The 25,141-nt window shown below is 49.3% G+C and overlaps 5 protein-coding genes across 5 annotated transcripts in view; 2 read left to right on the top strand and 3 right to left on the bottom strand.

Moving 5' to 3' along the window:
* The first annotated feature begins 8,186 nt into the window (after window positions 1-8,186).
* Window positions 8,187-14,511, top strand: HFE (homeostatic iron regulator). Its single transcript, XM_081121936.1, has 6 exons — window positions 8,187-8,438; window positions 9,798-10,055; window positions 10,230-10,505; window positions 11,271-11,546; window positions 11,670-11,783; window positions 12,124-14,511. Exons 1-6 carry the CDS (start codon window positions 8,348-8,350, stop codon window positions 12,162-12,164), a joined length of 1,056 nt encoding a protein of 351 aa, XP_080978062.1. The 5' UTR covers window positions 8,187-8,347; the 3' UTR covers window positions 12,165-14,511.
* Window positions 14,512-16,293: 1,782 nt separating this feature from the next.
* Window positions 16,294-16,628, top strand: LOC308548878 (histone H4; the record flags this gene model as incomplete). The annotated part of the gene is made up of 1 exon (XM_081121031.1): window positions 16,294-16,628. The coding sequence occupies one exon, from the start codon at window positions 16,294-16,296 to the stop codon at window positions 16,603-16,605; it is 312 nt and encodes a 103-aa protein (XP_080977157.1). The 3' UTR covers window positions 16,606-16,628.
* A 2,611-nt stretch (window positions 16,629-19,239) lies between these two features.
* On the bottom strand, window positions 19,240-19,908 carry H1-6 (H1.6 linker histone, cluster member; the record flags this gene model as incomplete). Its single annotated transcript, XM_081120938.1, has 1 exon — window positions 19,240-19,908. One exon carries the CDS (start codon window positions 19,906-19,908, stop codon window positions 19,276-19,278), a length of 633 nt encoding a protein of 210 aa, XP_080977064.1. The 3' UTR covers window positions 19,240-19,275.
* Window positions 19,909-21,409: 1,501 nt separating this feature from the next.
* LOC308548948 (histone H2B type 1-C/E/F/G/I) lies at window positions 21,410-25,109 on the bottom strand. Its single transcript, XM_081121127.1, has 2 exons — window positions 24,691-25,109; window positions 21,410-22,127 (listed from the first exon to the last, which is right to left on the bottom strand). Exon 1 carries the CDS (start codon window positions 25,077-25,079, stop codon window positions 24,699-24,701), a length of 381 nt encoding a protein of 126 aa, XP_080977253.1. The 5' UTR covers window positions 25,080-25,109; the 3' UTR covers window positions 21,410-22,127; window positions 24,691-24,698.
* The window catches only part of LOC308548950 (histone H2B type 1-C/E/F/G/I), a 329,370-nt gene continuing 326,271 nt past the window's right edge, over window positions 22,043-25,141 (bottom strand). Inside the window, exon 2 of the mRNA XM_081121129.1 lies at window positions 22,043-22,127. The gene's annotated coding sequence lies outside the window, so the exon portion shown is untranslated. The remainder of the gene's footprint in view (window positions 22,128-25,141) is intronic.

The following is a 25,141-nucleotide window of genomic DNA, read 5'->3' as shown; positions in this document are numbered from 1 at the left end:
GAAGACATTGGAACTCTGGCTCAAATCCGTCTTCTCCTAGATGGGGGCGGGGCACGCTTTTCACTTTCCAAAGGCGAGAAATTGGGCTGTTTTTAAAAAGCTCTGAGGTTCCCCTCTGCGTTGTTCAAGGCACGGGGTCTGGTCCTCAAGAACAGGCGTATGAGAGAAGAAGGAAGACCCCCTAAGCCTGCAAGGTGCCCCCAAAAGACGTGGCAGCGAGCAACATTGAGATGATTTGTTTTCAAACAAGCACTTATTTATCTTTGTATGCATCAATAAAGAGATGAATGTTGGCACATGAAAATGTTGGGTTTCCTCCAGTAACAATATCTAACAGGTCATGACATAGAAGGACACCCTCTAATGTGAACTCAAACATATAGATGGAAATAAAGCTACTGTCTTTAATAAGAGCCACTTTGACTTTATAGGATGCACTATCGACTTGAAACAAAAAAAAAAAAAAAAGGATAGCAAAATTTAAAACAGAAATAGAGGAAAAGTACTAGAACATATAAGGTCTACCCTTTTTTGTTGATGAGTTCACCTCTTCCCACCCCTCTAGAGTTGGCCTTATGTATTCCATTGCAAAATTTTCTTTGCCACTTTAACTTTTGTTACTTCCTATTTCGTTCTTTGGTTCTAAGCAATTGCAATTTATTCTTGAGAGAAAAGGCTGAGTAACTGTTCTGCTCATATATTTAATATAAATATATTTTATGTTTAAGGACAAAGGAAGTATGAGAACTCACCAGAAATTCCTGTTTAAACGTGTCTATGTGAAAATATGTGATAAAGGTGTCAGGCTTAGATTGTGCTGATGAAAAGTGTGAGTGCAAAGGTCTCAAGGTCAGGGTGGTTCTTACTAAATGCAATTCTTTCTAAATGTTAAAATGTAGCACAAGATTTTGCAGACACGGGGGCAAACCTGATGAACTTGACCAGGTTTAGCCCACTGCAAAGAAGTCAAGTGTAATTAGCCAAATCCGGATAAGCTGAGCCAACTGCAAAGAAGAAATCAGCATGTAATTAACCAAACAGTGTATATAAGCCACATCTAAGCCTTTCTCCTGGGGACTTTGAAAATTATTCCCCTAACTCCCTTACTTGTCACAGTTAAAAAAAAAACTTTTCTTCCAACAAGACTTGTGTGCCTTTGGCTCAGACACTAACAAGCAGCAAACCCATTGTGGTAGGTTACAAAAGGGGTTGTACAGATAAATTCAATGATGAATGAAAAAGCAGGCATCTTGTTTTAGACTAAGGATAACCCCATGGTTTCACTGAATAACATTCGTTCAACATTTAAAAACTGTCTGCTCCTGATCACGTGCTCTGGGAATTAACAACCTGACAAGATTAGTAATGGGTGAATTAGCAGCTGTAAGCAATACTTTAGACCTGTCATCCATCAGTGTGACTTTGGGTCTAAGAATTTTAACAAATTATTCACACTGTATAATTAAAGCACCTTTACCATCCTAATATATTTTGGTAAAAATAAGTGGGGAGAGCTGAGGACTTGGCAGGGTCACCAGCTCCTTCCCAAGCTGCTGTCTCTCTTCCCTCTTTTCTGCGTTATCAGCTCAGCTGTTCACCTGCAGGCATGCCGGTGCCGTGGCTGCTCTTACTCGCCTGGTCCCTTGGTGACCCAGGAAAAAAAGGTTTTAATTACTCCCAGCTGGGGTCGATAAAGAGGTTTATTAACATCAGATTAGCTACCTGCAAAAGCAGACATGGTAGGAGGAAGAAGTGAGAGAAAACAGCAACTGTGGGCTCTTGATCCATACACCCGCCCTGCCACTTCCCTCACCCTCCTTGGAGGGCGTCTGCTGTTTGAGCCGGAGTCTCCCTTCATCCAGCTCCACCACTGCCTTTTGCAACTGACATTCTGCTCTGCATATTTCAACTTTGTTCATCAGCTTTCCAGACCTGAAGAATATGAAATAAAGTTAGCCAACCCATTACATTCAGGATATGTGTACATATGAGAATGCACAGTTTATCGCATTGCAATATTTAACTGCATTCTCCTTGAGGCCATCGATTTTGAGTGGAAAGATCACATCATTCATCTGAATTTTACCTTGGAGCTAATTGTAATGGTCTTTTGTTGCTCACAGACTTGTTAAATCTTATTTCAAAGCCTGAGACCCTATGGGACATCTATCAGATCTCAGGTTGATTTCAAGTTGATGGTGAAAAAGTTTTGTATCTCCCAATTTTTAGAACAATTTCCAGAGATTCTGACTCTAGAGCCCTTATGACAAGCTAAATGTCAAAGTACAATTTTCAAAAAGTTCAAACACAATTCCTGCATGCAGTGAGCTCATGCATGGGTCAAGGGATGGTTTACGTCCCTAGGGAGGGAGGGAGTGGGAAGACAAAGTTAGTTCCAAGCAGGACACCCGAGAATGGAATGTACATTTCGTCAGAGAAAGAAAGAATCCTAGAAGCCTGAAAAATCAAATACAAAATTGTTTCATATCCTACTGGTCAATACTACGACAACTTGTAGGGTTATCTTTCCTACTGGAAAGTATTCATTTGCATCTCTACTGGACAGAACCCTTATTAACGTATCAATCGTCTACAAGTGCAAGTCTAATTTTTACATACTCTGGGCCTAATATAAAGTAGATATGAAGTGGAGGTTACCTCAGCTAAAGCGGTGCTGTCCAGTATGATAGCTATTAGCCAAATTTGGCCACTGAGCCCTTGTAATGTGTCTAGACTGACTTGAAATGTTTTATGACTGTAAAATACACACAAGACTTTCCATTCAAAAGGGGTGTGTGTGTGTGTGTGCATGTGTGTGGTAGGTGAGCACAGAACCCAGGCCCATCACCATCGCTCAGAATCTGCCCCGCTTCCCTGTGCTTGGAGATCCCTCCTTGCCCAGCAGTCACTGGGAAAAGATGACCGTGACACTCACATGGTCATCCAGTCCCTGCCCCCTGCCTCCCAGGGGTGAGCAGACCGCCAGTGTCCAGCACATGAGGCTGCCAGGGAGAACTGTGCGGTGCCATGCCTGAGAGGGGCCGAGGAACTCCATCCCGCCGCCCTGTTTACTAGGAACACACCTGGCCCTGCTTAAGTTCTGCAGAACTTCTGATTGGGCTCTTCCCCCAGAACCAACGGCGTTTACAAGACAGCCTGCTGTTTGTCCTGAAGGACACCAGATGGCGCTCCTAACCAACAGTGCTCATCTTAGAAGCTTTGTTCCAATTTCTTAGCCTTCCTCTACGTATTAATGTCTAATAATAATTTTTTTTATTTTAAATTTTTTATTTAAATTCTGAACTGTTCTTTTATTTCTTTTGGTGAGCAGAAATCATTAGCCCATTTTACAGACGATGATCCCGAGGCCACTGGAAGCCCCGAGACTGCAGTAAATCCATATAGGTCAACAAGAACATGGGAGGAACAAATTAACAGTTTTTCTGGTCTAAGTGGTCTAGAAAAATCATGCTGGATGATTCATTCATTTATTCTACAAAGAACTAATCAGCACTGTTCTGGCTTCATGGAACAAGAGGGTAAATAGGACAAACTCTACCCTTATTTATGGTGGGGTTTAGAGGATAGGGGGACCTAAGAAAAAGTAATATTGTCTGTGAAAATGGTCAGAGCGGACATGAAAAGGAGGGAACAATTAGACACAGGGTCTAGACATAAACATACTCCTAGAAAAGAACTTTTCAAATACTAAATTACTTCTTTTCATTTTTAAAGTAAAATGACCACACTGTGAAGGAAGCTGACACCCCTCCCCACCCCCCAAAAACCTGTATGTGCAAAGATAGTAACACTGCAACTGGCTCTTCCCTAATAATGAAAAAAATTTTGAGATTCCTGGTTAAGGTATATCAGTTGGGACAATTACGATAGCAATAATAAATCTATTAAACGCTATGTACTCATAAGGATAAGATGATTGAAAGGGTTTGTGACTTTGCAGTGTGCCTAAGATCAGCCCGGCACCCTGATTGTAACACACACATAAAACCCCCAAACGTCACTGCACTGAAGTGTAGGTTGTAGAAAAGTCCAACAGTAGAGATCCCCCTTGCTATCGTGACATACAAAACAAATCGTTTAATCAAATTAAAACTGCCCAGTTGCTAACTAGTAATTGCAAAGAGTTTTAGGTAAAGAATTAAGCCATTTTTCAGAACTGAGTTTTAACCTTTACAGTTTCCAAGGCCAGTTGAGTTGCTGGAAGATAAATTAGTAGATTCCTTCTGGCCTCACCCCTGCCACCTGAAGGCGTTCACAGAGGAGGGTGCTGTTTGCTCTTGTGGCCACTAGATGGCGCGCAAATGAAAACAGCCCTTGGCACAGCTGATGCTCAGGGTGCCCCCTGGGTCATTAATCATTAACTGTGGGTTGACGTTGTATTATGCAGATTTTAAAGCTCCTTCATTTACAGCCTTTTGACGGAAAGAAACGATTATCCCTCAGAATTGACAAAGCTGTGATACCGGAGTCAGGGCTCAGAGCAGCCGGACAGAGGCTGGCTCCCTGGGCCTTTAGAAAAAATACTCTACTCTTTATAAAGATAAATAAATTGTTAGGTGGACAAGAAGCTCAATTATTTTTTAATTTAAGTCTGAATATCATTTTATAAAATAGCTGTTATCATCACCTCTTTACACATGAGAAAATTGATGAGAATTTGTGTATTTGCTCTATAACTTTGCCTTGCAGACTGATTATGTTGCGTGCTTTTAAAGCACATGCATGCTTCTCAGAAATGAGGCAAACGACGGCAGTTCACAAAAACTCAAGTCGCACACAAGTGAGCGTGAGAATAGACTCTGCTGTTTTTCTTGTCATACTGAAAAGAGCATATGGACGGTTTTCACCGGAAGATATTAAACATTGAGGGCATTTTGCCCTTAAAGTCCCTATGGCTGAAAGAGCTGAAGGACAACAATTGACAAAAGTAGTCATTGCACTGGCCTCACACTCTCCCGGCTAAAGCAGACACTTGCCCTGTGGTGTGTCATCAGATCCAAGGGAGCTTAACCCCAAAATGGATTCATAACCCGCCACTCTGTGATTATGCCCTTCCATTGTCTGCATCTGTTCATCTTACAGCTGTAAAAGGTCATTCATATAATGTATCATTTGGTGATCACAAGCTATGTCCTTCACTTAACAGATGAGCAGATAAACATCCAGAGGGGCTGGAGTGAGGCCACAGTGCAGCAGAAGGCCAGGAGCAAGCAAGCAGGACTTTGGACTCAGTTGACATTTGCACTGAGAACCGGACTTGTCAATAAGACCAGAAAGTTAGTTGTAAACCTGGATCCCTTCACCTACTGCTCCTGATTGTTACAGACACACAAGAACTTCTCTAATGGTCGTAGGACCCAGTTGCTCTGGGAACATAAGGGGCCAGGATGTCTTCAAGGAGGGGGGGGGTGTGCAGTTGGTTTCATAGGCTAATCTTGACCATTGGCTCAATCATTTCTTTATTCACTCCACACTTAAATATTGAGTAAGTACTTATACCACACAATTATATATATATATATATATATATATATATATATATATATATATATATATCTCCTAGCTACAGCTCTAGCTGTGAAAAAACAGCTAAGAAGAAACACATTGATATGTCAATAAGGTTTCATCCCTGGAGGGTGAGATTGCAGGTGGATTTCATTTTCCTCTTTTTGCTTATCTGGTTTCAATTTTTCTCTCATAAACATGGATCGAGTTTGTAAGTCAGCATACATACAGCTACAATGAGCTGTATGTATGCATGAGGTCCTTTGGCAAACAGAAAAGTGACATATATTTTCTAAAGTTGCTGAAAGCTTTGTTGAGATGTGGTTTGAACTGCAGGTGCAAGGCTAGGAACCCCTGATATGCTGTGGAAATGCCACTCAGACAACGAAGGGCAGGGATGGAAGCTGATTGCTCTGCCCAGCCCAAGTGCCCCCCCCCCCAGATCAGACAAGCAACCTTTATCACTGGTGCCCAGACATGATTGTGCATCACATTGGGGGTGGGAGAAGGGGTGCTTCTTAAAACAGAGGAGCAGGCTACACTCCTACTTTTGCATTTCAGTAGGTCTGGGAATTTGCGTTTGACAGGTTCCCCAATGATGATGATTTTCCTGGTTGGGGAACCACAATTTGAGAGCCCTGGCTTTAAAAGATTCAACTCCCAGTGTTCCTTTGGCTTTCCGCTTTCCCCTGGTAGGTAGGCCCACGGTTGCTAGGTGCCCAGCTCTGGCACCTGCGAGAGATTATGCGCGTCTTTACCAACACCTGCCCACACCTGCAGCAATCACCATGCTCCCACTGAACTTTCTTGGAAAAATTTTCGTCTCCATCGAGATGACTTCCTCCTTCCAGTTGACCCTTTCTGGCTCCCATGGAGCCAGGCCCTTCAGAAGGACCTGCCTGGACCCCTGTCTGCTTTGGGCATCCCCCGTAGTCGTGGTAATTTGTTCTCCAGGTTGCTGTTATTTGTTCTTCTGCAAGGACTTCTCTCTCCCTCTTAAATATATAATAAATAAAATAATAACAATTCTGCCCTCCTTCCCCTCCAAACAACGTGGGTTTGACCTGTGCGAGTCAATTGAACTGCCCTCAATTGAGAAAACCCCAAAATCTGCATATAAGTGCACATGGGCAGTTCAGACATGTGTCATTCAAAGGTCAACTGTCATTGAAATGTCCAGATTGAGCAAATCTGGAGAGATTTGCTCCGAGATTGGCTAGGGCTGGGGGAAATGATGCCTAAAACATACAGGTATTTTGGAGGACAGGGTGAAAAAGCTCTAAAATTGATTGGGGGGGGGGGGGCCCAGCCGGGCATGGCTCAGTGGTTAAGCGTTGACCTAGGATCCAGGTGATCGGGGTTCGATTCCCAGTCAGGGCACATGCCCAGGTTGTGGGCTGCAGCCGATCAATGACTCTCTCATCATTGATGTTTCTATCTCTCTCTCTCCCTCTCACTTCCTCTCTCTGAAATCAATAAAGGTATATCTAAAAAAAATAAATAAATAAAATAAAATTGATTGGGGGAATGGTCCGGTTCATACCTTTGTGAATATACTAAAACCCACTGAATTTGACACTTTAAATGAATAAATGGTATGATTTGCAGATTATATCTCAATAACAAAACTGTTACAAGAGCGGGGCTGGGAAATAGTACAATCAACCCCAGTGCACTCCACCAATATTCAGCATATGCCTGATCCTGTTTCATATCCCCCTACAATTAAGATACCCTGATTTCCAAGTTCGAGGTTCTCCTTGGCCAAAATTTGTATACATGCAAAAAGGTATTGATTAGTTATTGGATTTATTAGGTAATTACATTTTAGGAAAATCAGAGGTGGTAAATTGGTTGCTGTGGTTTGAGAAGTCTAAGGCAGTAGTTCCTGAACTTGGTTGAGTGTGTGTGTTAGGGGCAGCTTTTCAAGTCCCAAGGCCCAGGTGGCACCCCCGCCAATTAAATCAGTGTCTGAGGACAAGAGCAGGACACCAAGAAGTTAAATGTTTCTCCAAGTGATTCCAGGGTGCTGTCAAGTCTATGGAACTTAAATTACATGAGTTGTGAAAATGTTTCTGTAGGATCTAATTGGTTAATCTTATTGCCAGTTAGGACAAGGGTCTCACTTGTCCTTACTTAATGCTGGGGGGTTCTTACTTAATGCTGTTCTTGCTAAATGTTAAAATATAGCACACACATTTTGCATGCATGGCTGCAATGAATGAGCCTGACTGGAACTCAAGCAGGTAAGTGTAGCCGACTGCAAAGAAGACATTGACGTGCAACAGAACAGATACTGTACATACGCTATGGCTAAACCTCGCTTGGGGAGACGGAGCTTTGGATGTGAATCCTTATATTTTATTTGCTGCAAATATTAAAACTTCCTACGGACATCCACGTTTGGTTCTTAAATAGCTCAACCCAAGCAGCGAACTTCTTGAGTTTGGCAACATTGTAATTCAATTAATTCTAATCAAATAATGAAATCGAATTCTTCTAACTCAACAAGATGGGCAAATCCAAGTTAAAAGTTTTGACAGTGTGTAGCTGAATTTTTAAATTACTCAGTATTTAAACATTTAGACAAGAAAGTCGTCAAACGTCTTCCGCGGGTCCGCCGCAGGCCCCGGGCCTGGAGCCCTCGGCGCAGCGGGCGGCTCCGGGAGCTCCGCGCGGTGCCGGGCGGAGGGACGGTCCGAGGGCGGGAGACGCGCTTCCTCCCGCCAGTGGCCGGAAAAGGACCGCACCGGCCAGGAAGTTTCCCCGGCGATGGCCGCGGGGTGACTTCTCGGGCCGCCCGCGTCCCCCCGGCCGCCCGATGGGCCCGCGAGCCGGGCGCGCGCTGCTCCTGCTGCTCGGGGCGCTCGGGGCGCTCGGCGCGCGGGCCGTGGCCGCGCAGAGCCCAGCGCGTGAGTGCGGCGGGGACGCGGGGAACCGGGCGCGACGCTGGGGGCGGCGCGCGGGGCCCGCCGAGTTTGGGGGGAGCCGTGGGCCCCGCGCAGCGCCGAGTTTGGGGGACCCGGCCGTGGGGCGCGGGTGGGTTCCGCGGCCTCGCGCCCAGCCTGGCCCGCAGCGCGCGTCCCGGGCCCCGCGGAGCCGCGCTCGGAGCCCCCCTCCCTCCGCGGCCTCGTTTCCCCGGGAGGCCGAGCTCGCCCGCGGGGCCCGGGGCTCAGGTCTTGGGTTTGTGTCCAGGGCCGGCCGCGTCGTTTCCCCGCCCCCGCCCCGCGCCCTCGTCCAGGGCCACCTTGGCCCGAGCGCCCCGCGGCCTGTCCACACTGGGCGCCGCCGGGGCTGGGGTAGGGCGCGCGGGGGGGGGCTGTGCGGGTGGGTGCGGGCGGAGTGCGGGGTGTGGGATGCGGGGATCGGAGGTGCGTGGGAGGGCGCCTGGGGTCGGAGGTGCGTGGGAGGGCGCCTGGGGATCGGAGGTGCGTGGGAGGGCGCCTGGGGTCCGAGTTCCACCCCCGCTGAGCCCTGGGGTGCGGGCCACTCCCGGGGGGATTTGCCCGGGGCCCTCGCGGCTCCTGGCGGCTGTAGCTCCGCCTGGAAGCGTAACTTCCCTGTTATTTGGGGACTGAAAGTAAATTCTGCTTCTCGGTGGGGCTGTTGCGTCGCAGCGGTGACCAAGTTCCCTAATTAGGGGCCTTTCCTAAGGTGCCGAGATTTTCCCGCTCGCGTGGTGACCTCAGTTTTCAACCAGCCTCTTACCTGTGTCCCCACCTCACCTGCTAGTGTCCAGCGCCCCAGGGCCTGAGAGGTCTCCTCGGGGCGTTTGGTGTTGAAGGAAGAACCCAGGGCGCACAGTGTAGCAGGAGAACCAGCCTCGAGGCTGTGCTGGCCCCAGGGGCACCCCAGGGAGCCCAGTCCCCCCTCTGATATTGTTCGTTCCCCCTGAGAATAAGCAAACAGACACGAGGATGTGGAACCTCAGGAAGTCCCTCTGGGCTTGTAGCTGAACAGCTCTGAGCACCAACCCCTGAGCTCCACGAGCTCCGTGCTGCACCCTGAGGTGCCCTGAGGATTTCAGGAGCCTATTGGCTCCTCGGGAACCTGTCCTGACTGGGCGAGTGCTGGGGGCCTGGGTGGCAGCCACGCTGGGCAGAGGGAGAGCACATGGAGGGAGCAGACAGGACGGTCACCGGGAGGGAAGGCACCCTGGTCACTGCACAGGCCGAGCCCAGAGGAGCCTGGGGGTAGGAGCTGATGCCCAGGCACAGGGCTTCCGCCTCCAGACCCCGCTGGGCCCACAGTTCGCCTGTTGCCCTCCTCAGGGCCACACTCTCTGCACTATCTCTTGATGGGTGCCACAGAGCCGGACCTTGGGCTGCCCCTGTTTGCGGCCCTGGGCTATGTGGACGACCAGCTGTTTGTGTCCTACGATCACGAGACTCGCCGAGCGGAGCCTCGCACACCGTGGGCTACGGCCACCAGCCAGCTGTGGCTGCAGCTGAGTCAGAGCCTGAAAGGGTGGGACCACATGTTCATGGTCGACTTCTGGACCATCATGGACAACCGCAACCACAGCAAGGGTACGCGGGGTGGGGACAGGGGTGGGACGAGGGGAGGCGGGGAATCTGAGGTCCTGGGAGGCATGGGGGGGGAAAGGAGTTTGCTTCCTGAGGTCACTAGGTCCCTAGAGGTGGTGGAGCGAGCGACCTGACCTGCTCCTTTGGTTTCAATAACAAAGCTGGGGGTGTCGCCAGAGCCCCACACCCTGCAGGTGATCATAGGCTGCGAGGTGCGTGAGGACAGCAGCAGCAGGGCCTTCTGGAAGTACGGCTATGACGGGGAGGACCACCTTGAATTCTGCCCTGAGACACTGAGCTGGAAAGCAGCAGAGCCCGAGGCCCGGGCCACCAAGCTGGAGTGGGAAGTGAACAATATTCGGGCCAGGCAGAACAGGGCCTACCTGGAGAGGATCTGCCCTGAGCAGCTGGGCCGGCTGCTGGAGCTGGGAACAGGGGTCCTGGACCGGCAAGGTATGTCAGGGGCACCTGCTGCCCCCATGCCTTAGGGACAAAGTGGACGGGGTGCCTGGCAGAGATCCCCAGCTAGAGTCTCGAGCTGGCCAAGGTTGTGTGGCTCTGGGGTTTCTGCCCTGACGTCTCCATCTTTTAAGAGACCTGTGACACGGCCATGAGTCATGGCCTTAATTTCTGGTCTCCGTACACGTGGCCAAAGATGTGTCTGGTCTTGACTTAACCAGGAACCATGCGAGCACGTATGCCTTTTAGGAATCAGCGATGTCAATTATCACACGAACACCAAAAAAGTTGCGGAGGGAGGCAGCTGGTCAGATTAGCCACAGCCTTGAAGGTTAAAGGTTATTTCACAGAGTGTGGCCATGGGCCCTGCCGGCCGCTGTCTTACAAGAATAGGTGCTGGTTGAATGAGGCGAGACTGCCCGCAGTGCGTATTCAATCATTTCCGATGCACATGAAGGGCAGTTACATCTGATTCAATGTAATATATTAACAAAGGACAGAAGACACGGCCCACAGGTGTGCATGTGGCATGTGGGACAGGACAACAGGCCGGTATGTCTGTGACTGTTCTCCCCATGACACCACCTCAGAGCAGAATCTTGGAACATTTTTAGGACACAAATCGGTGGCCCTGCGGCTTGCTTGGTCTGAACAGGGTGTCTCCTTCCTCTTACGCTCAGAGGAAGGGATGTGAAAGTCCAGCTCTTCCTGGTGAGGGTAGAAGGGCCCCTCTCCAGATCCTTCCTCTTTCCTGCCCAGGGCCTCCCTCGGTGAGGGTGACTGGCCACGTGGCCTCTGCGGTGACCACTCTTCGGTGTCAGGCCCTGAACTTCTACCCCCACAACATCACCATGAGGTGGCTGAAGGATGGGCAGCCACTGGATGCCAAGGACGTGGAGCCTGGGGATGTGCTGCCCAACGGGGATGGGACCTACCAGGGCTGGGTGGCTTTGTCTGTGCCCCCGGGGGAAGAGCAGAGATACACCTGCCAGGTGGAGCACCCAGGCCTGGAGCAGCCCCTTGCTGCCACCTGGGGTACGGATGAGCCTGGGGCTGAGAAAGCCTAAAGCGGGAGGGACGGAGTGGTCTGCCTGGTGGGGAGGGCGTGCCCCGGGCCAGCGGCATTCACTGGCATTCATTTGCTTTTGCTGCTTTTAGAGCCCTCGGTGTCGGGCACCCTGGTCGTTGGAGTCATCAGCGGGATCCTCGTCTGTGCCATCATCCTCTTGACTGGAATTTTCTTCCGAATCCTTCAGAAAAGGCAGGCTTCTCGTGAGTAAGAAGTCAGAGGAAGTCTCAGTAGCTCTGTCCCAGGAAGCACTCGGGCTCCTGCAGGAAGTGGGCAGAGGGGGGTCCCAGGGGGCTGCCTCCCTGAGAAGCAGCTCTTCTCTCCGTCTCTGGGAGCACTGGCCCCTCTGTGGGAGCAGGAGTTACCCGCTTCCTCAGAATGAAAGCTTCTGATTCAACAGGCTTCCCTTGAACATGGACTGCTTTCCAAGGTGCAGGTGGAGGTGGTGCAGGTGGAGGTGATGCAGGTGGAGGTGATGCAGGTGCAGGTGGCTAGGAGGCAAGGTGATGCCCAGCCTGTGATGGGGGGGTCTCATCTTTGCAGGAGCCGCCATGGGGGACTACGTCCTGGCCTACCGTGAGTGAGCCTGCAGACCCCGGTGGGAAGGAGAGATCCAAACTCAGAGACGGCGCACTGGTGAAGCACCTGGCGTCTGAGGACGGCCCAGGAACTCCCTGCTCTGCGCCATCCCCCGTTTAGGTTTTGCGCGTCTACATGCCAACAGGCCCCACTGTGACCTCTCCCCAATCTGGCTCTGTGAGTCTCAGCCTGCTTATAGAGCCTGCCTTGGTTTCCCGCATCACCTCGGACTCCACGCACCTACGCCATCGCATCTCCCACCTCTGCAATGAGGTTCCTTAAATTTGGGGGACTTGGGATTCTCGTGAGAAATGTTCTAACCTTCTCCTCGGGTCATCTATTCTCACACAGCTACCGTGCACACATTCAGGCATTTGCTGGACCCACTCAAGTTTCCCGTTGATCTTCTCACTCTCCTCCAGCGACTCATCTGTCCCACCCACCCAACCCCACCCCGCGCCTCGGTCTGTCATCGAGAGTGATCTGGGTCACTGTACAGCTGCCTAAGCTGTCCCCTGCACCACAGCCAAAGGCGAGGACACACTTCGTCCGCTAGAGGCACCACCGATGCTCGTGAGGATTATGGTCGTTTTCCAGAAAGTGGGTGGGGAGTGTCTTGAGGAGGGTGCCTTTGTTCTAAGGTGCACAGAGGTGTCATACAGGGTTCCCCAGGCGTCGGCTAAGCTTCCTTTTGGGGAGACACAGCCTTGGATGTGAATCCCTGTCTCCTTTACTTGCTGCAAGTAACTAAAACTACCTAGTAACAACTGTCTTGCTCTTGAGTAGAGCACCCCAAGCGGGGATGCCTTTAGTTCAGTAACAGTTTTCCCTCCAAACCATGCTGGACACACACTGACAAATTCTTTCTCTTTACATATGTATCATCCTGTCCTCAAAGCCAACGCCCAAGAAGTGTCCCTTGCTCTTCTGCCCCCTTAAGGATAGGTTACGAATAATTAGGCAACAGTTTGTTTTCTATTGGGTTTATTTCACAGGCTGAGATGTCAAGAAACACCCTCTCGTCTTCACAGTAACACAGTTATTAACCATCTGCACCTGTGACCTGTTAATTTTCTTTTTTTATAACTGAAGTTATAAATCTGCATTGTCTCCCAGTATTTTTTAGCTTAATGTCTCTGGCCTCGTTCATCAGTTCTTAAGGTCAACTGCATCTGAAAAATCAAAGCCCCACATTTTAAATTCTGTATCTCATTTCTCCTCTGGCAAAACCGCCCACCAAGCCTGGTAGTGCGGGCTAGGGTGCCATCTGGCGGCCACGGTCAAACTCGTCACCAAGGTTGTGTAACTGGAGAGCAGGGGTTGGGGCACTGGAGGTCATCCCTGGAGGAGAAAAGCACCTGAAAATTTGAGGAAATAAGGGAGACTACTCGCCAGCTACGCGAACCACTGGAATCGCAGAACGGAAGGAAAGCAAAACCGGTCATCGTTGAGCAGTTCGTTAAAAGCTGCCGGGAGGTTGAGGCAAAAACTTATTTTGTTACCTAACAACGGTGTTATGGTTGATGGGTTCTTCACCCACACACTTACACACTTAGAAACAAGCACCTTCTATAAAATCTGGATGGTCCTTACAGGCTACCTGTTTTTTTCCTAACCACATTCTAGTAATAACCAGAATTCAAAAATGATGCTTTGGTCGAGTTAGTCTGTGGAGGGTGGTTCTGGGCATTCCATATCTGTATGAGGTTTGGTGAGCATCATAGTTTTATTTATTTGAAAATGTCACATGTCCAGTGAGACACAAGTTGTTCGTGGGGATTCTATCAGAAGGGCTCACAGGTTGAGTGAAGGGGGTGCATGTGAAGCCAGGTTCACTCTGAGAGGGAGAGGAAGGTGAAGAGGAAGGAGAACCGGAAGCCACACGTTCTAGGGGGAGCCGACCTCTCCCAAGCCCCATGACCCAGCTAACACCTGTACTGTGTCCACAGCAGCTGAAGGATCCATTTTTTACATAAATCTTACATGTATATCCCTTATTTACTTATTTATTTTTATTGTTGAGATTACGGATGTCCCCCATTTGTATTCCTGTTGGATATTTACATTCTGACATTCATGATTATTGAGTCAACGTCACTGAGAAAATTTTAGGAAAAAGGGGAATTAGAAGGGAATAGAAAAAAGGATCCATAGGCCTGGCCGGGTGGCTCAGTTGGTTGGAGCATCATTAGCTGCAGCCAATCAATGTCTCTTTCTCTTCCTTCCTCTACTCTCTCAAAAATTCAATAAACATATCCTCGGGTGAGGGTTAAAAAAAAGGAACCATAGTGTATACTTTGTACTTTATTTTTATGCATTAAAAAGCATGTTGAGACTTCTGCTTTACCTCTGACCTGGCATTTTTCCTCTGTAATGTTTGTCATTTCTTTCTAGCTAAGTTTCTTATTGTTACTGCATCCATGTGCCCAGTGCCTCAAACTGCCAAAATTCAAAACGTCTGGGTATGTAGTAAGGAAAGATTTATCAATCGGGAAGTCTCCAAACCACTTTGCTCATGGGACTAGGTTTAGGGTTTTTAAGGGTTTAGGGGGAACAGGTATGCAAAAGCCTGGCAGGCACATTTTAATTGGAGGACCTTGGAACTTGGCCAAGGGTGCCGGACAGTGGATCCTTGTCCTGTCTCAAGTGGTTGGTTTCCTTTGGCTCCAGGTGCAGCAGGAGGTCAAAGTTCTCTCCCCTGCTCATGCCCCAGCATCATGACCTGTGGTTTTGGTCTGTTACCTCTGAAAGTAAATCAGTATCTCCTTAAACTGGGCAGGACACTTTGGAGCAGGTTCTGAGATTACAATATGTGTTGGTGGTAGGGAGGGAGAAGTGAAAGTCAGGAACCTAAAAACTCTCACTTTGGGGTAGGAGAATGCAACCACTGGAGTATTTCAGAAGTGATACGACCCATGTGCCATTCAGAGCTTTCTTACCCTCTCCTGTCCCTCCCTGGGTCTTCACTCTTTACCTAAGTCTGAGGTTATAAATTGCAATCTTTCTCAGGCCAGTCTCATTCTAAGTTTCCAAGATAGACATTTATTTATTAACCAGAATCGGGAGAGGTGTTTTTTTCTTTTTCTTTTAACTAGTGACTCTTTGAGTGGAAAATTTCAAACACTGTAGCAGGAAGCTAAGGAGGAACTTTGTATTTGAGAAGTCCCTTTCCAAACCACATTCAGATCCAATTCTGCTGCATTCAACCTTTTTTTTTTTAAATAGGTTTACCCTTGTTTAAAACACCCATAATCTCATCAAAGGCCTCTCCAGGAAGCCCCTGAAGGCTTTCTGTTGACATTAATCAAGCATTAGCCCTACCCTGCGATTAATCCCCAGTTCTACAAAACCTACCTTCTTATCTCTAAAATTGCAGAAGGTTGAAAGGGATCAATACAGGTGGAGGGAGCTTGTTTGGAGCTGCGGGCAGATCTGCTCTGCAGGCCAGAAAGAGGGTCTGGACAACTGCCTCTTCCAGGCTGGCTTTCTGCTCCCTGACTCACAGACTTTGCATAAAAAAGGGTCAGCCAATAAATGTTCCCATGGAGACGGAGAAGAAAAGGAAGCAGTTTTAATTTCCATTTTTTTGTCAAACTTTCCCTTTTTCCAAACGCAAGACCGTTAGGGCCAGAGCTTCTTTAAGGTCAGGCTTATACTTTCTCTGAACCAGAGAGGCCGTCAAAATGCGCCCCTTTAAACAGAAATATTTAAAGAATTGAAAGGAAAAGTCCCTTGACTTACAAATACCCCTCCTTTACTATTTCTACATTCCCCAAGGAACCATTACAGTTTGTTAGTTTCTGAGTAGAAATAAAAAGAAATATTAGTGCAGTTTTCTTTGTTCAGCGTTTCTTAGAAGAAAAATGCATCCAACTTATCACTTAGCACAAAAAAGAATTAAGATAAAAAAGAAACAAAACTTTTCAGTTAAATGAAATCTGTACGGTCCCTTCCTGCCCGAACAACGCGAGGTTCACCGGCCAATCAAACCGCCGCAATGTTAACCTCTCCCCTCGCCCCACCCCCGCGATGACCTCATTCCGATAAACGCAGCGCCCGCGGCTCTCAATCAGGTCCGCAGGGATTCTATTTAAAGGGCCGCGTCAGGACTGCGCGGTCACTGCAACTGCAGCCATGTCTGGTCGCGGCAAGGGCGGGAAGGGCCTCGGGAAGGGCGGCGCCAAGCGCCACCGCAAGGTGCTGCGCGACAACATCCAGGGCATCACCAAGCCCGCCATCCGGCGCCTGGCGCGGCGCGGCGGCGTCAAGCGCATCTCCGGGCTCATCTACGAGGAGACCCGCGGGGTGCTCAAGGTGTTCCTGGAGAACGTGATCCGCGACGCCGTCACCTACACGGAGCACGCCAAGCGCAAGACGGTCACGGCCATGGACGTGGTCTACGCGCTCAAGCGCCAGGGCCGCACCCTCTACGGCTTCGGCGGCTGAGCCCCCGCGTCCACCAGCCAAACATTTTCACCACCAAAGGCCCTTTTCAGGGCCGCCCACTTTCTCTCGGGAAGAGCTGTGCGCGGTGTTGGTTCTTTTGGGGCGTCGGGCGGGGGGGTCTAATCCTTTCGCAGTAACTTTAGGTTCTAAGGCGGCTTCTCCACAGGCCTCAGCCACTGTGGGCGGGGGCGATGGGAAGGGAGCGGGGGCTCCTGGTGGAGCCCGGCGGGAGTAAGCACACTGGGGGGCTTCTCGCCAGCCCCGTGCTTGCATAGGAAGATACAAACCTTCGGTAGCCCCCAGGTTTACCTTCTGGCAGGGACCCCCCGCCCCCACTCCTTGTGCCCAGTAAAACAAGCGCAGGCCGGGGTTGGCGAGAAGCAGTTCACAGCGACGCGGAGCCCGCGGGGCGCGGCCGACCTCGCTCGGTAAACATTCCTCCCAATTACGTCTGCGACGGCGCACCTGCGGCCCACGGGACCCCCCTCGGCTAGAAATCAACTTTTGGCAAAACAATGTGTGTAAATTCCTAATGTACTTGCCCAGGGCGGCGTCTGGAAAGATCACAGTTGGAACTCACTCCTCCCCCTCCTTTCCGGGCTTCCGGTTCAGTGTCTTCACCCCCAAACCCCACGGGTTTGCAGGTAATTAAGCCTCGTTGATTTCCGTTCTCATGCCAGGCGCCTCCCTAAGCCAGAGGCCGAGCAGTTGGTCCATTACCGTGGACCAAGGGCGTCAGCGTCCTGACTCGGCCTCTGACCTCCTGGGCGCCCAGCTGGCCTTTGCCTTCGTGGAGGAGGAGCTGCCTCCGGCCGCGCTGGCCCTCGGGCGCCGGCCCCGCCTCACTCGCCTCTGCGTCCAGCTCACCTTCCTTTCCAACTGTGTCTGCTACAAACTGCAAATTTTTGTTTGCTTTTTGTTATGGACCAAACACTACAATATGGTTATAAAGTTTTTAAAAAGTATCCCCTCAGATGGAGCCCACAAACGCTTCCTATAACCAAACCAAAGGCCTTTCCAGGGCGGCCCAAGAATCCCTGGGTGGGCAGTTCAGCGCCGCAGGAATGTTACCGCCTGTGGCCTGAGACGCACTGGGCCGTGTAGACGACGCCTCTTGGGGACAAGCTTCCAGGGCACTGTCCTCCGTGCGGTGCGGCAAACCCTGTTAAATTACCTGGGCGTGGGATTAGAGGGCCACTTTTCTCTGTGGCTAAAGGAAGAGGCTAATCGCTGTCCCCTGAGCCGGAGGGAAAACGGTGGTTGGTCAACTTTGTCGTCAGCTTGACGCGCGCCAGGCGCGGAGGCCGCGCGGCGCCGGTGAGCGCGGCCGCGCAGAACCGCCCCCAGAGCGCTGGGTTTGCGCGGCGCCCGGAGGCCCGTCGCAAGTCCTTTTCCTCCGAAACGAGGGTCTGAGGGTCCGAGGTCAGTGCTGATCGTCGGGTAAGCGAAGCCTCTTCGCAGCGCAGAAAAGCTCCAGCCTCGAGGGAACCTGGACAGCGTATCCCAGCGAGGCACGGGCTCGGGCTGCTTCTACACAAATGGAAGCCCTTATGGTTACTCGTCTTCCATATGGGATGCAATTTAATTTTTTTAATTCTCAGCGGCCCAGTTACACAAATAAGTTCTGAAAGGCCAGGTAAAAGTGAGTCACCTTATATAAGATGCTAGAATTGAAAGAGTGAACTACATCGTTTTGCAATGAAATACCAAGGCCCAAAATAGGATTAACAGCATTAATTTAATATTTACGATTATTTTAAACAAGAGTGCTAAATCACAAGTCAAGTGAAAACTTAAACACTTTAAAACGAGTAACATGTATTAATTCAGACTCTGAGCGTTTTCAAATACACGCAGTTTTTGTTTTATAAAACGTTTGATTTCAGACCCAAACAACTGTGCAGCCTACGTTTCCAGAAAGACTAAATTTAGCTTTTTTTTTTTTGGCTGTGGAGCACCATCTATACGCCCTTTATAAATAAAACACACAGAATTACTATCGTATTAGAGCAATCATACTATCAAACCAAATTTTTTAAATGACATATGCTTACCATAACTAATAGTTAACTATACTCCTTTGGAAATAATGAGAATAAATAGCATTTCAGTGTTCTTGCGACAAGTGTAAACTGTAAATATTTGTGACTTACTGATTAGTCACATAGTCTATAAACAAAGTCAATTAAAAATTAGAGGTTTAAAAATCCCTATAATCCAAAACCTGACACCTTGACTTTCTATGACCCCTACAAAGTCCATGGACACCAGACTTAAGAAACCTCATTAGGATGACACCATATAAAAGTGTAAAATGGAATGTGGCCCTTGTAAAAGACAGAAAGTGAAGGTATGTCTGGGCGCTGATCTGATCTCCAGTCCTCCCTCTAACGGTAACACGGGTACTTCCAGGAAAGTAAAAGCTCACGCGAGGCATGTGCGGTATTGGAAGCGGGATTGGGCAACAAGACTGCCTTTAAGTTGCCCGAACCTGTGTAGGTCTACACGCGCGACAAAACCTTTAATTTCACATCACAAACTTGCTTGTTAGCAGGCGGTGCGGTTGACCTGCAATGTCGCGAACTTCCAGAAGCTTCCAGTGCCACGCCATTTTAACATTACGTGGGTGGCTCTTAAAAGAGCCTTTGGGTTTCTCTGAAGAGCGGCCTTTTACTTCTTCGGTGCCGCCTTCCTGGGATTGGCCTTCGGCTGGGCCGCCTTGGGCCTGCCGGCTGCGGGCTTGTCGGCCTTGGCCTTGGCGGGGCTCTTGCGCGGGGGCTTGCCCTTGGCGCCCGCGGCCTTCCTGGCGCCCCGGGCAGCTTTGGCGGCGGCTGTCGCCCGCGGCTTCTGAGCCCTCTTGGTGGCGGCGGAGCTCTTCGGGGACTTGGACTCCCGGGACAAGACCAGCTTCTTGTTCTTGGCGGAGGCGGCCTTCTTGACCTTGACGAGCTCGGGCGCCGCCTTCTTGCTGAGCCTGAAGGAGCCCGAGGCGCCGGTGCCCTTGGTCTGCACCAGGGTGCCCTTGCTCACCAGGCTCTTGAGCACCAGCTTGATGCGGCTGTTGTTCTTGTCCACGTCGTAGCCCGCGGCCGCCAGCGTCTTCTTGAGCGCGACCAACGACATACCCGCTCTGTCCTGGGAGGCGGACAGGGCCTCCGTGATCACCTTGGACACTGACGGGCTTGGGGTCTTGCGACTCCCACCCGTCAGGCCCCCCTGCTTCTTCCTTCGCTTCTTGATTGAAGGCTTCGCCATAAACGCCGGGCTGGGCTCAGCCGGGTCCGCGGGGACCGTCTCGGACATCACAGCTCCGAGGAACCGCAGGCGAAGCCAGGGAGGCGGGTCAAGCGCTGTTGGGGGGGGCGGTGCCTCAGGCCTTATATAGGGCATGGCGCGCTCTGATTGGTGCGCCGCCTAGACCTCGCCCCGCCCCCCGTGGGAGGAGCATTTGTGTTTGTTTTCCCCCCAAAAGTTGAAGCCCACAAAAATCGTCTGCACAAGAACTGCCCGGTCCCGCAGCCGGCTGGTCCTGGGAGACTGGGGTTTCACACGCCTTCTCATCTTTTGATGAAAAATGACCCAATAAGCCGACAGTATTCAATAAAACCCTCGACTTGGGGCAAATTCAAGGGGAAGAGCAAAATTTCCTCTTTTCCCCGTAAATTTAAAATTGATTTTTAGCAGGAGACTTATCTCGTCTTTTCTGAGTGATCTTCCAAATGGTTGGCTTCCAATGAGTGGAGAAAATAAATTATTCATACCCTGATTTTCACTGACAATTGTGTATGTGTATCAGAGAAGTAACACAGATCTCCTAGATGCCTCACTGCAGAATTAGATGCTTATAGAATCGTCTAAAAACTGCAGGGTGTGACCTTATTGGGGCAAACACAATCTAATAAATTATAATCTACCAGGTATGTGGGTTGCTTGTGCCTAGAACCACCCCTGGGTCCCTGCAGCCTGACAGAAGAGCCTCAAGGATGGAATAAGTGGCAAGGATCTCACACATGATACCTGCTTGACCCAAACCAGGTCACCCTCAGGGCTATTGTCCTCAACAGAGTGTTGCTTCTGTTTTCATTCATTCAAATCCACACCCCACCCTGCCCACCTTTACCCTCACCCCAAATACAGAAATAGAAAAGCAGATACAGTCCCTACCCTCAATCAACTGAAAAATGTGTGGCAGAACCCTGTCCCGAAGAGCTCAGTGGGAACTGCAGACCCAGATCACAAGCCCAGGCCTGGGCTGGTAGGTGTGTCTGCAGAGCTGTGGGGACAAGAGGTACTGGGACAATGTCCAGGATGCTCCTTGGCTTGTCCTAGAACTCACCTTAGTGAGAAGTCAGGATATGAGTTTGCTCACCAAGGTGGGCCCTCCCAGGAGGCTGCTGAGGGAGCAATGAACTGGGGTCAGAGCCCAGGGGTCAACAGAGGAAAACCGTGTGAAGGTCCCCAAATTCCTGCCTGAGAAACTTGGCAGTTACCCTGCAGACTGGGGAGACACGGGAGGTTTTTAAGGACAGGGTTTGTGTATTGTTGCAGTTGTCTTGTTATAGTCAAGACCACCTTTCTCATGAGGAAGTTAGGAGACTTATAAGAGACAATGTAGGTAAAAGTAATTTTGGTTGAACACATCCCAAATGCAGTGTATTACTCCAGCAGAGTCCTCGGCAGAGGCGGCACCTGATAAATATTAGGTGTGTTTTTTGTTTTTTTCCAATTTCATCTTAATCTAAGATCCTACATATTTTTATTTAGTGACTCCCCATGGAATGATTAAAATTATGCCCATTGTTTTCAGCAGTTTATTTCCTATAGGGTCATAGCTAATAAAAATGTGCGTGTGGTGGGGGGAATTACCCTCACTAACGATGAAATAAATACAACTTCCAAAAAAATTTTTTTAACAGTGCTTTTTAAAAAAGGTCTTTGTAAATATGAGTGCTGTAACAGCAATTTCCACACTATGTTGGGATTATAAATTGGCATGGTCCTTCTGAATGAAAATTTGGCAAGGTGTATTAAGAGCCTTAAAAATGGATTTACTTTGTGATTTAGTATTTCTACTTGTAGAAGTCTATCCAAAGGAAACAATCAAATATTTAAACAAAGGTTTATGTACAAAGATGTGTGATTAATATGATCTATAATGCATAAAGGTGGAACCCAATCTAAATAGCCAATAACAGAAGACTAATTACACAAGTAGTTATACATCTATAAAAATTGTGTTTCTAAGCATGTTACCTAGAAAATTGTATGTATGTATATATAACATGATACCTATATTTGCTTTATATATTTCTCTTTTCGCAAAGTTCTAAATGAACATTTAATATTTTTATACTCAGAAGAAAAAAAAAGATGTTCTAGCCAGGTTCTTATTGATCCTTCCACAATTGTTAAAAATATGTCTCTATCTTCTAGTCTGTCATTTTCATTGGGTTGTGAGATGCCACAGTGTCCAGCAGTGACCAGTGGTGGGAAAAGACATGTCTAAAGCCCATTTGCTCCTCCTGTAAAAAGAGAGAGATTGGTCAGTTCACTTCTGTAACTCATCAGACACCTGATACTGTACTCAACTCTGAGAGCAGTAATAATGGTGATAGGTAGTGCTCACTCGGTTTTTCTGTGCCAGGCAGGCACTGTTCTAAGCACTTTGTAGATACCAGTGCATTTAATCTGCAACAATCTACAGGAAATGAAGACTAGGGGAGGCAGAGTTTCCCAGGGGACACAGCTGTTGGATGGTTAACCTGACCCCCTAGCACCTGTCTATCTATACTCTTTTTTTAAATTATGTTTTTATTGATTTCAGAGAGAGGAAAGGAGAAGGGGGAGAGAGAGAGAAATGTCGATGAGAGTCATTGATCGGCTGCCTCCTACACACCCCCTGCTAGGGATCGAGCCCACAACCCAGGCATGTGCCCTGACCGGGAACCGAACCTCCATCTCCTGGATCCTAAGTCCAGGTTCAACCGCCGAGCCATGCCGGCTGGCCAAAGTACACTGTTAAATAAAGGACAGATATGATCTAGTCGGTGTCTTGTGCTTACATTTGAGCTAAGTCGTGAAAGGTATAGGAGTGTGTAGGGTGGAAAAGGAGTTTGGGCTTTTCACTAAAGAGACGCAGTAACAGGTAGAGTGCTGGGGGGGGGGGGGGGGTGAGCCTGTGAGGAATGCAGAAGGCCCCTACTGACTGCAGGTTGAGGAGTTCAAGTTCCTGACTCCCTCCTGGAGCAGTAGTAACACTTCCCGGAAGCCTCCCTTCTCTCAGGTGCTCATCCCTCTGAGTTGCTGGCAGATGAAGTCACCCCTGACCCTTTTTAAGTAAGTCAAGTGAAACCATGATGGAAATGTTCCCAAAAAAGTGCTTAGCCTATTTCTTGGGGTCTTACAAAACACATTTTCCCTCTTCCTCCTGACAAGTAAGCAAAGGCAAACCTGACTTTATTGGAACAAATAACCATCTTGAAGTTTTCACGGCAGAAGCTGGCCCCACTGAGCCCCTCTATGGTCAGTGTTACATCCACTGGCTCGTCATTGCAATTCCCTTATTCCCACTGTCCTCTCCCGTATCCTGCTCTATTTTCTTTTGTTTTTCTCCATGGCACTCACCTTCTAACACACCAGATATTTTACTCACTTATCATGTTTTTACATCATACTCTGCTACTGTCCTACCTTTCAGGGAAGGGGTTTTATTTACTGTTCTGTGCATACATATGCTTGCTACATACTAGGCATTCTTAAACTCTATTGAATGAATTAATCAATTCTGCTATCTTTGTTCACTTAGCATGTACCAGGCTCAGTAATTGTTAAGGTGACCAAGTACTGTGGTGACCAAATCAGAGCTCAGAGAGTACTGGGTGACAACTAGATAAGCAATGGCAAGTGCCAACTGTGTGGCAGTTACACAGAGCAACTGGGAGGGCCTGGTCAGAGAAATCACCCGGGGAAGGCGTGGGCCAAGCAGATGCCTGCAGGATGAGTAGGAGGAGTTTGCTAGGCAGGAAGGAAGGGGTAAAAAAATCAAAGACAGAGAAGTTCAGCATGTGTGGGAGGCAGGAAACCAGGAAAAGTGGGGTGTGGGCAAATCTGACTGCAGAACAGGAGAGAGAACAAATGAGGCCACCGACAATGGGCAGGGCAAGATCCCATCCAACTGTGCGCCACGTATTTGGAAAATCTTGAAAGCAAGTTCAGGCCCATCCCAGAGGCTACCCTTTCCTCACCGCAGAACAGCGTCCTGCAGCCATTTTACCAGCACGATGCCATTTCTGGTCTGTTTTCCCACCTGCTGTTTCACTGAAAACTCTTCCCATCCTCGCGAGGAGGCAACTGTTACCACCCGCAGGCTCAGAGTAGTAGGGGCGCCACAGGAGCTCAGGCATAAGCTAATTAACACATTGTGTGCTGCGAGCAAGGTCTGTAACCAATAGGTTGATTTCTCCCAACAAAGTCAAAAAGACAATTTCTAAAACAGAAAGGAGAAAAAAATCTTTAAGCAACCAGTTGGGAGGGTTTATGTGGCAGGCATCTGCCGGTGTCCTGCGTTTTCGTTTCCACCCTAACTAGGCCAAGTTACACCATTTCCCAAGCAGCCAGTGACCGCACAGCTCTGTTCAAATTGAGACCCGCCTAATGCCAGACCGGTCTCAGCTATCTTCCCGGGAGCCAAAGGAACATTTTTTTAAAAAACCACAGGACCCCTGTAAGTTCCAGTATTTTACCTGAAATTGTTAAGCCTTTTATCACAAACTTTATTTCCTATGCTCCCCCATGTTTATAACAGGAAAGACATCCTTCACCCCAAGGCCCTGATAATGTGCCCTACACTTAGACACAAGGACGTTGTTTCGCGCTAGTCTTTGGGAGGAGCAAAGACCACCCGTGCAGGAGAGGACTTAACCCCCGCCCATAGCCGGCTCGTGGTTCTACCTGGGCCCTTTTCCAATCAAGGTCCAATACTTGGCCCCAACTCGACTACGCAGTTTCAGTTTCTGATCACAGCTCTGTTTGTAAACATGTGGGTGGCTCTGAAAAGAGCCTTTGGGTTAGGAGTCAGCCGCTTACTTGCGCGTCTACTTGGAGCTGGTGTACTTGGTGACGGCCTTGGTGCCCTCGGACACGGCGTGCTTGGCCAGCTCGCCGGGCAGCAGCAGGCGCACGGCCGTCTGGATCTCCCGCGACGTGATGGTCGAGCGCTTGTTGTAATGCGCCAGGCGCGAGGCCTCGCCCGCGATGCGCTCGAAGATGTCGTTGACGAAGGAGTTCATGATGCCCATGGCCTTGGACGAGATGCCGGTGTCGGGGTGCACCTGCTTCAGCACCTTGTACACGTAGACCGAGTAGCTCTCCTTGCGGCTGCGCTTGCGCTTCTTGCCGTCCTTCTTCTGCGCCTTGGTCACCGCCTTCTTGGAGCCCTTCTTCGGGGCGGGCGCGGACTTCGCTGGCTCAGGCATTTCAAATGCTCAAAACTCCAGAGGTAAAACGAAGTTGAGCCGGAATCTCTGCTACTTATAGG

This window comes from Miniopterus schreibersii (genome assembly GCF_964146895.1).
Source record: "Miniopterus schreibersii genome assembly, chromosome: 19".
NCBI lineage: Eukaryota > Metazoa > Chordata > Mammalia > Chiroptera > Miniopteridae > Miniopterus > Miniopterus schreibersii.
This window is presented reverse-complemented; position numbering and strand designations above follow the sequence as displayed.